At 33.3% G+C, this 15,506-nt stretch overlaps 1 protein-coding gene and 1 pseudogene across 1 annotated transcript; one reads left to right on the top strand and one right to left on the bottom strand.

Moving 5' to 3' along the window:
• Positions 1 to 1,062: 1,062 nt before the first annotated feature.
• LOC125847309 (UDP-glycosyltransferase 87A2-like) lies at positions 1,063 to 3,156 on the top strand (annotated as a pseudogene).
• An 802-nt stretch (positions 3,157 to 3,958) lies between these two features.
• On the bottom strand, positions 3,959 to 12,509 carry LOC125846471 (membrane-anchored ubiquitin-fold protein 3-like). The gene is made up of 4 exons (XM_049525896.1): positions 12,381 to 12,509; positions 12,077 to 12,256; positions 9,892 to 10,062; positions 3,959 to 4,253 (listed from the first exon to the last, which is right to left on the bottom strand). The coding sequence occupies exons 2-4, from the start codon at positions 12,204 to 12,206 to the stop codon at positions 4,198 to 4,200; spliced, it is 357 nt and encodes a 118-aa protein (XP_049381853.1). The 5' UTR covers positions 12,207 to 12,256; positions 12,381 to 12,509; the 3' UTR covers positions 3,959 to 4,197.
• Positions 12,510 to 15,506: the final 2,997 nt, after the last annotated feature.

Raw genomic sequence — 15,506 nt, 5'->3', positions numbered from 1 at the left:
TCGAACAAACTATGATAATTAATTGACTGTACCATAAAATACCGAATTAATTTGATATTATAATGGTACAATATTTTTTAAAATTGAAATTTCCAACTAAAGTTTTGAATACAGTATCATGTCTACCTATGGTCCTTACCAAGAAAAAGAGCTTCAAGTATCTTAGATTCATAAATGAAGGAAATGAGTCGATTAACAATGATGTCACACAGAGGCGGAGCTAGGTGGGGGTTCATGGGTTCTTATGAACCCAGTAGCTTTTTTGTAGATTATTAGAAAATTGAATAAATAGTGTATATAAACATGTGAACCCCCAAACAAAATTGATTTAGAACCTCCAAACTCCTAACATTGGCTCCGCCTTTTGTCACACATTATATTGAAGCGATGCCGATGAAATGGAGGTCGCCACTAAATACTGTGCCGTAAAAAGACTGTGTTGCTAAGAGTTAATATGGAATCATTATTAAATTGCAAACTGGCAACGAGGACCACTGCCAATATTTAAAAAAAACATGCAATATTGGAGACAGCCTATTGTATATGTAATGTGGCCTTTTTTGTTTGATTGAAGAAACATATTTTATGTGAAAGATTTGGAAGCAAATATATTTTGTCAAAGATTTGGAAGCAAATATATTTGTCCAAGATTTGAAAGCACATTGAGATGTTGAATATTTCATCTTTCTTTTGTGAAAGATTTGGAAGCAAATATATTTGTCCAAGATTTGGAAGCACATCAACAAGCGTATTTTTTCTCTATAAATAGGGAATTTAGACATTAGTTGAAATACACCTTGAAGCATATGAAAATATTTCATTGCTTTCTTTTTTTCTTTGTCTTTCCATTAAGAGTAATTTTGTAAAAGAGTTAGTGTTAAAAAAAAAAATTGTGTGAACCTTTTTTTTTTTGAAGTGATCTTGTGAGGTTATTCTTTTTGGGTATTTGGGATTAATTAGAGTATTTATTCTAATTTTATACTCTCTTTTGTACTCTTGTTGATATAGTGGATTAAGTCACACCAATCGAACCACGTTAAATTTGTGTCTTCTTCAATTGGTTTACATTCGTTATTATCAACTTATTATTGTCTTTGTAATTGTTTGGCTAAATTCCGCACTACCCGAGCTTCATCAATCAGTAATTTGGTGAACATTATCAGTCCTAAATCCCTAATTTTCGTTTTCCTATTCATAAAAGCAAAAGGATCTGTGAATGGAACTTACCGACGTCGATGAAGCCCTATTGAGTTGCCAGATATTGGCGATTCCGTATCCAGGTAGTGGCCACATCAATCCATTGATGAATCTGTGCAAGCTCATAGCTGCAACATCCACACTAAATCATCTACTTCAAATCTCTTTTATTGTTACAGAAGAGTGGTTCAGCTTTTTGAAATCAGATCCAAAACCAGATAATATCCAATTTCTAACTATACCAAATGTAATTCCATCAGAAAAGGAGAGAAGCAAAGATTTTGAAGGCTTTGTGAAAGCTGTGTTTACTAAAATGGAAGCTCCTGTTGATAGTATACTTGACGCGGTTCCAAAACCCAATGTGATTTTAGCTGATTCGTTCTTACCGTGGGCCGTCAGTATTGGGGAACGGAGGAATATTCCGGTGGCTTCATTTTGGCCTATGTCTCTCACGATTTTCTCCATCGTTTATCATCATCAACTACTACTTGCTAATGGACATTTTGAAGCAGGTATTGTTACTTGCCGAATTGATATGAGTAAGAAACATCTGAATCTCAATATACATTCGAATATTAAGATATAATGCCCGATCTAAATACTTCTTTTGATTTATTTTTTTAAAAGTTTGAGTATTCATATTTGATAAAAATAATTAAACTATTCAAAATACAAATAAAAATTATATATTAATATAAATAGTTATTGTACTCCCTCCCTCTATCTCAATTTATGTAGTAACACATTTCGAATTTCAAAATTCAAACAAATCTATCTTTAATGGTAAATTTTTCATATATCTTTTAATTATTTTGGATTGTCAATTATTGTGACTTATAACACTTTTTACGTAGTTTACAAATATATAAATTTTATTTTTAAAAAATTAAAAATTTCATGTGCAAATTCCTAGTCACCCTCAAAAAATGAAATATGTCACATAAATCGTGAGATATGTAACTTATTTTCTTAAGAATTAAACATTAGTTTATCTTTTTATAATAAAATTATCATGCTACAAAAAATATTGTTATTTTATCATTCAAACTTATAATCAAATCAAACAATGTTTTGAAAAATACAACTACTTATATTTAATTTCATGATGAACAGAGCAAGGAGATTAGGTCGTAAATTACATTCCTGGGATTACACCAATTCGCATAACGGATCTCCCATCTATATTCTAACAGTAGCAAACAACGGGAGATGTGGCCCACCCTTCCTTCTCCAAGTTGTATCACAATTGGCCAATAAAGCACAGTATGCCTTGTTCACCACCATTGGAGAATTGGAATCTCAAGTAATTGAGGCTTTACAAGCTGAAGTTCCAGTCCCCATTTTCACAGTTGGTCCAACAATTCCTTTTTCAGATACCGAATTCAAAACTAACCAGCCTACTTGTCATGGCTTGATGATCAACCTAAGGACTCTGTTCTATACATATCCCAAGGAAGTTTCATGTCTGTATCAAAAGAACAGCTAGATGAAATCATAGCAGGCGTGCACAGTAGCAGTGTCCGAACATTTTGGGTGGGACTGGGACATGAGACGGAATTGGGAAGAAGAGGGGAATCGTGGTGCATTGGTGCGATCAATTGAAAGTTTTGTGCCATCCTAGTGTAGGTGGATTTTGGTCACAGTGTGGATGGAATTCAACCAAGGAGGGTGGGGTGCATTTGCTGGCGTTCCATTTCTTACATTCCCCATTGTGACTGATCAATTTACCAAACAGTAAACAAATAGTGGAGGACTGGAAAACTGGGTGGAGGATCAATAAGGAAAGCGAGTGACAACCACCAAGGAAAAAAAATGAGGAGAAGAGCAATGGAAATAAGGAAAACCTGCCAAGAAGCTATTGAGGGTGGATCCATCCAAGTAAATTCGGGATATTTCTTGCCAGTGATTTATTTACTTTCCCCTAAAGTGTTCATTTTGGAACATACCGACGGTGTGTAAAAATAATTGTAAGTCGGCGTGACAAACTGTCCAGTTAAGGTATCTGTCACCAACAATACCTAGTCACTGTACTCAGCTATTTATTGCTGGAAGCTTACTTGTATCCTTCTGGTCCAAAAGGTCATGTTTGCACTTCCTATTCGTTTTGTTCTTATTTTGTTGCTTAAGTGCTTGGTTTGAAGCAGTTCATATCTCTCTATCCTCATTTACTGAGTAGTCTCATTAAAGAGTCTTGGCATCCTTCACATCTTACTTCGACTTCTATCTGGTTGGATAGATAATATCAACTACCCTTTACTGCCAAATATTAGAATGGATGACTACCCACAACAAAAAATAACCATCGACTGCTCTTACATTTAACGCTTCTGCTTTGCTGACAAGAAACAGCACAAACTTCGTTTGAGTATTCAATTTGTCTAGCATGTCTAAAACAATAAATACCATTCCTTAAATGGCCCCAAGAATGAAGGGAGGGGTCAGCTTCCCACATAAAAGTAACGAATATTGCTGGTAGCAGAAATGTGCTAGTTCCCATTTAATTGCACGGTTTACCCTTCAAATGTGCTGATTTTACATTTTTGCCCATAGCAATCAAACATATGCCTAGCGGAGCATAAGTTCTTTAAGGGCGAGGAACTAAAGAACAGCACAAAATAGGGGCAAAAGTGCAAATGACCTACCAGCTTCTAACAATTTAGAATCCAGCATACTTCTTGATTTTTTAGACATCAAGATTAGAGAATACGGATCCTCACGATCTAAGTTGAATAATAATGACGCAAAATAGAATAACAAGAGGTCGGTAAAATCCTATAGCATGCAATCCAGCACGCCTTCTGTATTTCTGTATAAGAAATATGCAATTACAAAATGTACACCTACCAAATTCATTCAAACAAATAGACACGCTGTTACATTGAAATGCCGTTCAACAAACAAACAAGTAACAATGAGCTATCATACTGTTTTCCCTGAACTTCACAGCAGCAGTTTACCCCCCAAGAATACCACAGGATTAAAGTTGAATCACTTACAATCTCACATTATGGTACACGCGCACATACTTTTCTTCGGAGTCTCATCAATCTTCTTTTCTGTCATATAAATACAAGTTTCAGCAGCCAAAAAAAAGAGAGAAAAGTGTACACCATGAATTCTTAACACCACACCCCTGGACTGAAGATACTTGTTGAGGATAGCAAAACAGGCACAGGATTGAACTTTCATACATATATTCAAATAAATAAATTTTACAAGAAAAGCACAGGGTTAGGGGGTTGAGAGTGTGGCAAGGCGTGTCTTGTCCCTTGTATCTTATCCTCAATTCAGCATTAGAACAAATACGGTTCATGTCAAGCTTAGAAGATACAAATCTTATTTAAGTACATTTAATGAAGCTCACATTTACATGAGACAAGTATTTCCTGGATACTACAACTTCAGCATTAGACAAAAATAGACATCCGCCAAACATTAGTGGAGGATTAATGGAATGGCTAACTCAAGAGAATTTCCAATTACAAAAATCTCACCGGGATAAGATTTAAGTTAAGCACCTTGCCACATATAAGCAAGTGCACTTCAACAGGTCAAAATCCACTAGCACAGTTAGATCTTCATTTAACTCAGCAAAATTTAACTTGCACAAAACACCCGGCTCACCTTGTTTCTCCCTCGAATCTACCACTTCATTATCCACCAAAGCTACATCCAAAATCTGCCTTCCATCAACAAAAGCATTTTGCAAAAACGAAATAGTCTTGTCCAAAACTCTCTTAAGTCTATTAGAAAGCACCTTAGAAATGATCTTGTACATGCTTCCCACTAAACTAATAGGTTAGTAGTCCCCAATACTAGAAGTCCCTTCCTTCTTAGTAAAAATGACAATCAAAGAAGCATTTAAGCTCCTTTCGAAGTTACCCCTCCTAAAACTCATCAATAGTACTTAATACATCATGTCTGACTGTACAACAATGCTGAAAGAAAACCAAAGTGAAACCATCTAGACCTCGAGCCTTGTCACCCACACAACACTCCACTGCCTCACACACCTCCCTTTCATCAGTCTTTCTCTCTAACCACTCACTATTATCCCCTCCAATCTGATTGAAATCAAACCCCCCTCCCCCCAAACTTGGCCTCCGTTCTGCTTCCTCTTTGAACAACTGCTCTTTCTTCTTCCTCCTCTCCCACATGTATGTATCTCCCCCCCCCCCCCCCCCCCCCCCCCCCCCCCCCTCCCCCTCTGCCCCCCCCCCCTCCCTCCTCCCCCCCCCCCCCGCTCCACGTTCCCTCCCCCCCCCCCCCCCCCCCAACTCTACTGACTCTATTAAATTTTTCCTCCTATTTGCAACTACTACCCTGCGAAAGAACTTGTGTTAGAGTACCAATACTCCAACCCCAACGACCTCAATTTTTGTCTCCAACTAGTCTCTTAAAGCTAACTCTATTTTTAAAATTTCTTTCTCCTCCATTTCCCACTTGTCCAACTTCCTTCGCACCTGTATTCTTTCTAACTCCCCCACCTCATTCATAATATCCCTCATTTTCACATCTACCCTCCCAAACACTACCTCTTATTCCACACCTAAAGTCTTTCTTAAGCATCTATACTTTTTTTGCAAGTCTGAAAAATGGTCTCCCCACTAAGGCATAACTACCCCACCACCCGGCTACTCTATCTCCAAAGTTTGTCACTCACAGCCACGTGTTCTCGAATCTGAAAAGTGATCTCATTCTTCTACCCTTACACCATCCAACATAATAGGTGAATGATCTCCACAAGAGAGGGAATTGGATAATGCTTGGTGTTGAAATTGGCACCTATCAAAGGTAAATCTATAAGAAGATAGTTAGCGATAAACTGCAAGAATTCCTCCATGTCCCTGGAAATCGCCCTGCAACCCAACCTCTCCTCCAGAAATCGTTTAGTGTTAGAAATCCCTTCCTAACACCCAAGGGATCTCCCACCTCTCCATACAATCCCCTAACTCCTCCAAAAATTCAACCTTAGACCCCTTCTCTACAGTGCCATACACACCCACCCCACCCCAAAAAAAAACTGCATTCCACTCTATTTTGTTTCTAAACTGCACACCTAACATGAACTCCCCCTTGTTAAGCTCAACACACTTCACCTTTCTGTTCTCTCACCTTTCTATCATCCCAAAGAATAAATATTCGTCCTGCACTTTCCTGTGCCGGAAAATAATCATACTCCCTCCCCTCCCTACCCCAAACAAACACACAGTCTTCTAATAGTGCTATCCGTCAAAGTTTCCATTTTTGTTTCTTGAATACATATCACATCTGCTCCTATTTTAGTAATAAAAAATGTAGGAGCATTAGTCACTCTAGAAGTTGGGGCTTGTTGTCCAATTCCAAATTATCACGTCAAGGTGTTGTACAGATTCTCTTTTGGTAATAAAATCCTTTATATACCAAAAGAATATTTCATTTATTTTGTTAATTTCAAGTTCATTAATGTATTCTCAACTTTAACAATTCATGTGGGCAACTTCACATTAACACTCCCAGTCTCAAATTCATTTGAAGAAAAGACTATTGTTTATTATTAAGTAAATTAGTACAACGTACAATAAAGAGGAAAAGGAAAAACATTTTCTACATACATGCCTTCCAGAATCAGATATGTAAGTAGAAGCGACGGATGTTGGAGGGTGACGGCTCCTACTAGTGTCATACATATTAGTTGAAATATCTTATACACTACATTACTGAACTTAAGATCACACCAGCTCTCATACAAGAATAGGGGATGCTGTCACAAGAGAATAGAGGATAAAGTAATACGCAGAGAACTATTAGAATCTATTCACATAAGAATACTGAAACTTCAAATCTCTTCAACAACAATTTACTCTATTTTCTTAAACTCCTTATCAAGAATCCAAAAGATTTAATCCTAGCAGTTGAAAAATCAAATGTTCCACATCTAGCCCCCTTCTCCAAATTAGACACTCAGGTTAGTTAAATTTCAATATGAGTATCGATCACTAAATTAGAAGGGAAAAAAATTAATGATATTTTCCCAATTGGTTAAACCTAAATTTACAAATCTCAACCCAAAAAAGGTAATTCTGACAAGATATTCTAGACTTGGAATTGTTATAAACCAGCCAACAACTTGGAACAAAAGCAAGAAAAGAATATTCAGAGATTTACCAGGCGAAACGTCTTCATAAATATTAGATAAAACATTGATACTAAAACTGGAACAGTTGGTTGTCCCAAAGTAGAATAGCTAACAATGCCAGACATGTTTTACACATAAATACTCACTCACCCTGTCCCATTGTATGCCCCATTTCATGTCAAGACTAGGCTCAGAATTTAACAAATTCATTTAACCTATGTATCTATCTAAGAGAAAAAATATCAAAATCATGATTCAAAAGTGAGTATGATGATAAAATGTCTGATGATTGTATTTAAGATAATAAATGAGTCTATGATACACCACCAACATGAGAAGTGTATAGAAGTAGTGTGTTTTTATAAATTAAGCATGTCGAATATTATTGTTTATAAAAGTGTAACCTACATTTAAGAGAGTTTTTTGTTTGGGAGAAAGTGAAGTAATTTTTACAAATAAAGTGGCAAAAAGGACGTGATGTACATATGTACACTGTTGAAATCAAAAGAGAATATATCCCATCTAATTCTGAAGACCGAGGGTTTCTAACATCTGCAGAACTGATTCAGCATCATTAACATGTTCCAACTAACACCATGAATAAAGATAGTATACAATTAACTTTTATCTTGAGGATGACAAACATTTACAGGAGTTCCAAAATGAAAACTGTTGCATAATTTGGGAAAAGTGGATTTTGAAAACCCTAAAATGGAAAGACCTTTTTTTTTAAACTGGTAATGTTGTAAAATGGAAAGTCCTTAACATGTCATTTGGAGCTTTTGAGGTAATATTGTTCAAGAGCAACCGATGAGTTGCAAGCTTTCTTCAACATCTGTGTCATAATAGATTATTATTTAAATTTCTTAAATTGTGCACTTCATTCCAAAGAAGTGTGCCCTGCACTTATCACTTTTTGCCTCAAGCCCATAGACCTCGTTTTTGCACTTCTTGTTTCTAAAAACACTGGGTCACAAAAGAAATGAGCTTAACTAAACAAATCATTGACTAAACCCAATAGCAAAAAACACTACTCATCTCAATCTACATAAAAGTATTTCTAGTCTTGAAGGCTCATGAATATGAAACTAATATGGAAGGAATGTGTTCCCAACTGCTATTACCAAATTAGGGGATGCTTTCCGCAGATGACCTAATCTCTCGAGTCACCAACATAGTGTGTAATGTTGTTTTCGACAAGTTTCCTGGACCATATATACTTACATATAGTAGATGAATCCATATATTATAATCACTTATCAAATCTCAATTCTAAACATAATATAATTTTTTTAATCTTTTTGGGGAATATCAATTCTAATTTTGTTGTTCTTACTGTTCTGTACACATCATCACAAGTTAACTTTCTTGACCATCAGCATAATCACAATAATTTTCATTTGTGGTATATCTACAAGATGCAACATGGTATATACAAAACGATACTTTCCCCATTTCAACTCAAGTATCGTACAAAAGAATGTCTTTCTTAAAGTAGGTAACACTCTAATTCCAACACTCTACTTAGCTTGTTTAAAACCACGGGATTCAATGGGCATTTTGGCACATTACAAATATCCTTAGTTTATAACTACAAGATTCAAAAGTTATTTTCTTAAACTCCGCGCTTTGACACTAATATTGAAACGGACAGAGTAACATTTTTTTAAATGCAATCTTCATTAAATTAGGTGAAATCAGATTTGATTAAGCATGTTCTTAATTGAAAGCTCATATTAATTACAACTGTGTCAGGATAAGTAACCATAGTTAATATGGTTACTTATTAACCATAGTTAATAGTCAGTGGGAGATCAACCTAGTTGCGTTTAACTTAAATAGGTTTAGTCATTTGTTTTGGAGCAACTCTTGCATATGTGGACTATGAATTAGTCAAATTTGAAGGCATATAAAGCCCTATACTGTAAGACATAAGCTAGGTTTAGGTTATCAACTAGAACTTCAAGTCAAGCAACCTGCAGCACTCCTTTTTTATTGTTACAGTTTATGAATATACAGTTGAATTTGTAGTAAACCCATTTGATCTCTTCTAAAATGAAGAAATGACATGCAAGCTAAGACATGAAAATACAGAAACTAAGTCTCCATCACTTGAGGAGTTAATACTATCTTGCCTATGATGGTTGAAACAAGATTCTAACTTCATACTTTCTGTTCCAAAAGCTAAAATATTCAGTATACTATATGAACAACTGCAATTAAGACAACATATATTTGAAAATGGTCCCTGGGCACGAGCCATTGCAATCATCTGGAATTTTTGGCACATACCACAGAAATTTCTTTGTAAGGCAAAAATTGTCAAGAACCATATACATAAAAAGCATTACCATGTTAAAAATAAGGTACGTACAACCAAGTGACTAGTTAACTATATTGCATGACAATTAAGATACTAAAAAGCAGACGAAGAAGACTATTGTCCTTATTTTTTTCTTAACACACAGATTTAGTTAGGTTACATAACAGAATCACCAATAGCCTCAAGATACAAATACATTATAGAAAGGGTAAAATCAGTATATATTACCACAAATCAAGTAAGAGGAACCCACCTGATTTTGATTTACCTACTGATGGCTGTACAACAGCATGCATGGTAATCACACCATTAGGTAGTTCGCCGAAAGGCGTCTTACATTGACCAACATTCTTGTTGTTTTCCAAAATTTTCCCAGCACTTATCAACTTGACATCATTTGCCGCCTTGGGTGCAATTTTCTTATCTGCCAAGAGAGCATCACAACTTAATCTCGGGAAATTAGAGGCCAAACAAATAAATAATAACCTTTTGCCACTTTTCTGAATATATAGTTTTTGGTAAGTTGATAAAATGAAAATCTGCCAAACATTGAAGGCTTTACAGGATTTAGATATCAATAGACTTTTCTGCATGGCGTAAAGCAAAATAGGGATAGCCAAATTGCAGGCCATAACCAACTCACCTCAATCAAGATTCTTATTTCTTTTAATAGGTAACAATAACCTCAACCAAAATTCTTATACTGATTTGATTGTTCATTTGTCCAGTGAGAATTGCGCTTGAATTTTGGTCCCATTTGGTTTGACTTAAATACTGAACTAAAGCTTTTTACAAAAGTTAAATCATCAAAAAGTTGTGCTTCAAAGTTAATCCTCTTTATCAATTTCCATATAGACCAATTAATTACAACACTGTATAATTTGTCTAACAAGGCAAATTATGAGTTCTTTGAAACTAGTTATTCACAACCTCACAAGTCCCTCCTATCTCTATATGTGTGTGCGCATGCACAATACAAATACCTAATGTAAGAAATAATAACTATTAAACAAAGAAAATGATTATCTGGACGAATGAACTAAACAACTTAAAATTAAACGAAATATATAAAGTAAAAATCATGTCAATCAAACACAAAAAAAAACATTTTTTTTGTTTAACATAAGGTACATAGAATCCACTTGTCCAATTAATCCAAATTCACGCCACAAAAGTTCATTGAGGATTATGCGTTCCCTAAAAGAGATTTCTCCATTCTCAGGATTCAAGCCCAGATATCATCTATTCTACTGCATCCATTAGTGTTAATTCAAAAATCATTTTAGATTTCTGAATTAGATGTAGAAGCAGTTAAAGATGTTAGCTGACTATGGCGTTGAGGTATGGAGAACAATCAGAGGCCTATGGCCAATACGAATAACCTTTTACACAGCCAATCTTTTCAAAGTATCTTTTACACAACACTTTTGTGCTTGGCCAGTTATCAAAACCATATGTATGTCAGGCCCCAATATGGTCGTGACACATGTCATGAACATTTAATCAATATCGTGGCTGCCACCACCATGGTTTTCCATGAGAAAGTTTCCATAAACAACTAATTGATGAAAACCCAAAATGAATTCAGCACAACAACGCAACATTCAACAAGACCCAGTTGGATTTTCAAGTTTTCTCAATGCCCAACAATGGTAGGTGAAATATATTACTTCATCTAAAAAATATGCCCAACAATGGTAGATTCCTTAATTTTTCCACCCAAACTTCACAAATATCAGTCTTAAAGCTTGTAAGTCGCACAAAATAACCGATTCAACAAGATTTGAACAACAAGCACTCAATTTTCATATCTGAAATTTTGTATCTCCTGTGTGAGAGAGAGGGGGGGAGGGGTTCTATGGGGGATGGGGATATCAAATATGGGATGGGACAAAATTCTTACAGGCACAACGCACCTATTTTGTGCACGTAGCAAAAGTGGTGTTGCTTGTTAGACACTTTAGAAAGGTTCGGTGTATAAGGATTACCATGTTGGATAGGTGTGCCACAGGGATTTGTCCTAACTAGGTATTCTGCTTGTCATTTTGCATATAAGTGGGTTTGTATCAGAAAGTTAACATGGCTACAATCTCTTTAGCTATTTGATGTGAACTTTAGGCCATTTTCATTTTAGCCTTATCAATCAAAATCTCAGATTAAAAAATCCATCGCTTAATTCCATAAAAATCACCAAAACCACAACTAAAATCCCCAAAAATGCAAACAAAAAACACTTCTTTCAAACATTTATTTGGGTTGGAGGCTGATAAGGTGCTGAATACTTCTCCTTAGGGTGCTAGGTGTCATTAGATTTATGGGTATTCTCATCAAACCCTGTTTTCCCATTTCCAAAAACAATTAACAAAATTCAATCAAAAGCATCTCAATTACGCTACGCCAGCCTCCAAAAAACTAACAAATGACGTAATTTTACTAACCTTTAGGCCACTCAGCGACAATTCTCTCTTTCAGCATAGCTACGGTTGAAGCCGGGGAGAATCGAAATGGACCCACATCTGATCCATCGAATAAACGAAACTTAACTTCTATCAAATCTTCCTCCGGCATTTGCAATCGCCCACCAACCTCTTTCTTCTTAGTTTTTTCACCTCCGTAACCTAAATCGCAGAGACAAACAGCTTAACGCTCAGAAAAAAAAAACTGAAAAAAGAGAGAGATGAGAAGCAGATATATATATATATATATATATATAAGCAACTTGAATAATTCAAACAAGTTTACCAGTGGTTTAACGAGCAAGGATTCTTCTGCTTGATTGCATTGAATCGCACAGCTAAAATGGGGAACCCTAGACACAACTGAACTCCAGTGTGTATGAAGACGAGATATATATATATTGACAGAAATGTATCTGACAATGTGTGTATTAAAAAAAATTATCAAATCTTCTATTTCATGCTTAAACTAAATTTTGTTTCAATTAGACACCTAAATTTTTTAATAAAGTATTTTAGTTATATATTTGTGTGCAAATTTGAAAATAATATTAGTGAGTTTTCTCATTTCTATTAGATGGTTAAATAATTAAATTAACTATATAAATATCAAGTGTTTCTATTTGAAGTTGATGTATATAATTAGAGACGAATATAAACATTACAAATAATTAATTATACTTTTAGAAATTCAGATACTTAATTAAAATATGATTTAGTTGGAATACCCAAATAAAATATTTTGTTAAATTTTAAGGACTAACTAATATATTAAGCAATGTATATATATGATTACGTATGTTTTTCTTCTGTCTTTTTTTCCTTTTTTCTTTATTTGGAAGTGCTCTTCAATCAATTTTCTTATTTTAGAAAGAATGTTGTCAGAATTACCTTTTGTGGGTTTATTTATTAAAGCTCAAGGTATATATGTATAAATTTAGGTTTATCCAATCATGAAAACCACAAATTTAGTTTTTCTTTCCTAATAATATGTTTAGTAGAGTTTAATTAATTTGAATTTGTATTAGCAATGTCAAATAAGGTTGTTCAAAATAGTACTCTCTATTGATGATTTAGCACTCTCTACTAATGATTTTTTTTTTAAATAACTCTAAATTAATTTGATTTCAAAGAAATTAAAATCTTTAATAGTATTTTGAGAGACAATGAAAGGCACTGCAAGAAGCTATAAATATACAATTTTTGGACGATATTGTGTGTAAGCTGTGTGTTTGTAGTTAAGAGTGATTTGCTCAAAATATGTGGATTTTATTTCGGTTAGAAGCAAGCAGTTGTTCATCGACATGCCTATATCTAGCCAGTTGTATTCCTAGAAATTTTAATACTTTTTATGTTGTAATTTATTTGTCTTATTTTTCTTTTTAATTAATTATATATTTGAAAATTAAGTACGATAAGTTACAATCATTACAACTTACAATATTTGATTATATATTTAAAAATAACGTTAAAAATACTATAAATTACAATAATTAACGATCTAAATATTTAGCAATATATAATAAATAATAACATCAAAAAAAAAAAAAAACATGTAAAAGATTTGAATATTGACTCTCTAAATTTTGTTTTTGTTGCATCAATTGAGACAAAAAAAATAAGAAAAAATTACCTAACTATACATTATTTATTATCATATTTTCTTATTTTCCCTACCATTTCATAAAATATCAAAAATCTCTTTTTTGCTCTCATCATTCCTTTTTCCGGATACATTAATTTGAAATCTCCTAACCCATGATTTTCCTTCCTTTTTTCATTCCACAATTACTTTCATTAATCTATTTTTGAATTTCAAATCTTTTCTCTTTTCGATTGATGAACTTAATAGTATAACTCATTACATATATTCTCTTGCTTGTTCCATGGGGACATTTTTTATTATATAATTGTAAGTTTTTTATATCAAAATTTTTGAATTAAGTGAGCTTTGATAATAGATATTGTATCAGATTTTAAAAATCTATCCTAAAAAGAAAAAGTTACAATTTCACTTATAAAATTTTAAATTTTTTCCAGGTAGAAATGCATGTCCAAATAAAATTTCAAGTTTTAAAAATCACAATTTTAAAAACTCAAATTTTTAAGTTTCAAACTTCAAAATCTACAACAAACCAAAGCTCAATATCCATGGGTACGTTTTAAACCTTGACTATAGTTCTTTAAGGATTTGCTCTTTTGCCAGATTTCCAAAGAGTGCATTTCTAAGAAAATTAGTAATGGAAAGTGACCATTCAACAAGTTTTTATTATTAGCCTTTAAGGCAGAAAGTTACTGCTCCAGCTGGGAGTCCTCCAAAATTCCTTATAAATCCTAACTCCCCAAAATAATAGTTATCCTTTCCTTATTTCACTCCACAAATCACTCCCTATATGTATCGTGTTTATTTTAATTCTTAACTTAATTTTTATTAGTGATATTACTGATTCGATACATCACTGCTACAATCGTTTTTTGTTCTATGCATAAGATACTTAATTTTCAATGTATCTAATTTATTTGGATAAAGCATTGTGTATCAAATTAAGTATCTTGATACATAAATACGTAAAAATTGATAATCTTATTGTATCAAATACATTACTATCAATTGCAAAATGATACATTTATAGATACACTTTATTTATTTTAGCTTACATACAACGTTCTTTCACAACCTTATTGTATCAGATACATTAATATCAACTATAAAATAATACATTATTTAAAAAATGTATCTTATCAACTGAAAATCTTCCACAATTGCATATTTATATTTCAAGGCAAATAATGTATCTTCTTCTAGAATCATAGACTGAATAAAGATGCTCAGATGATGCAACAACTTGTTAACATTAAAGAAATTAGTGATACATTCCATAAAATAGTTATTTACATGGATCAATCACAAACAGTCAAACAATTAACATATACTTAGTATCAGGTACAAAATATAACTATAATCTGATACATACCCTCATTCTTGAACATTTTGATGTTTTTACAACAAATTGCATGTACAATGTATCATCTATTTAGTATAGTATTTCACAAACACAACAAGATACAAAAATAGTAATGTATATCATGCTAAATATTTGGTCATGATACAATAATTTAATCAATACTACATGTATCACAAAATAATCTATTGATCTTTAAGCAAAACTTTAAATACAAAATTACTTATTTAATGTATCTAATTAATAAGAGTATAGTACTTGTCAATTTATACAAGATACATAAATACTAATGTATCACGATTGTATGGTCATCTTGAAAACACAAACAAAAAGTCAAATTAACAACACAATATATGTAATTTCATATCTCTAATTGTAAGATCTATTTTACTATGAAATTAAAGCTATGATCTATTTTATACATTGCAAATCGAGGCTCATATTTTTTC

Source organism: Solanum stenotomum, chromosome 12, assembly GCF_019186545.1.
Source record: "Solanum stenotomum isolate F172 chromosome 12, ASM1918654v1, whole genome shotgun sequence".
Classification (NCBI taxonomy): domain Eukaryota; kingdom Viridiplantae; phylum Streptophyta; class Magnoliopsida; order Solanales; family Solanaceae; genus Solanum; species Solanum stenotomum.
Note: the sequence above shows the minus strand (reverse complement) of the source record. Positions and strands in the feature narration are given on the sequence as shown.

What these genes read in the sequence shown, in the direction of transcription:
- LOC125846471 (XM_049525896.1), bottom strand. Translation starts at nt 12,206, where the DNA reads ATGCCGGAGGAAGATTTGATAGAAGTTAAGTTTCGTTTATTCGATGGA. An exon ending in TGTCGCTGAGTGGCCTAAAG is followed by an intron (nt 10,063 to 12,076) that starts GTTAGTAAAATT and finishes CTCTCTTGGCAG; the next exon opens with ATAAGAAAATTGCACCCAAG. An exon ending in AGTAGGTAAATCAAAATCAG is followed by an intron (nt 4,254 to 9,891) that starts GTGGGTTCCTCT and finishes TTTATATGACAG; the next exon opens with AAAAGAAGATTGATGAGACT.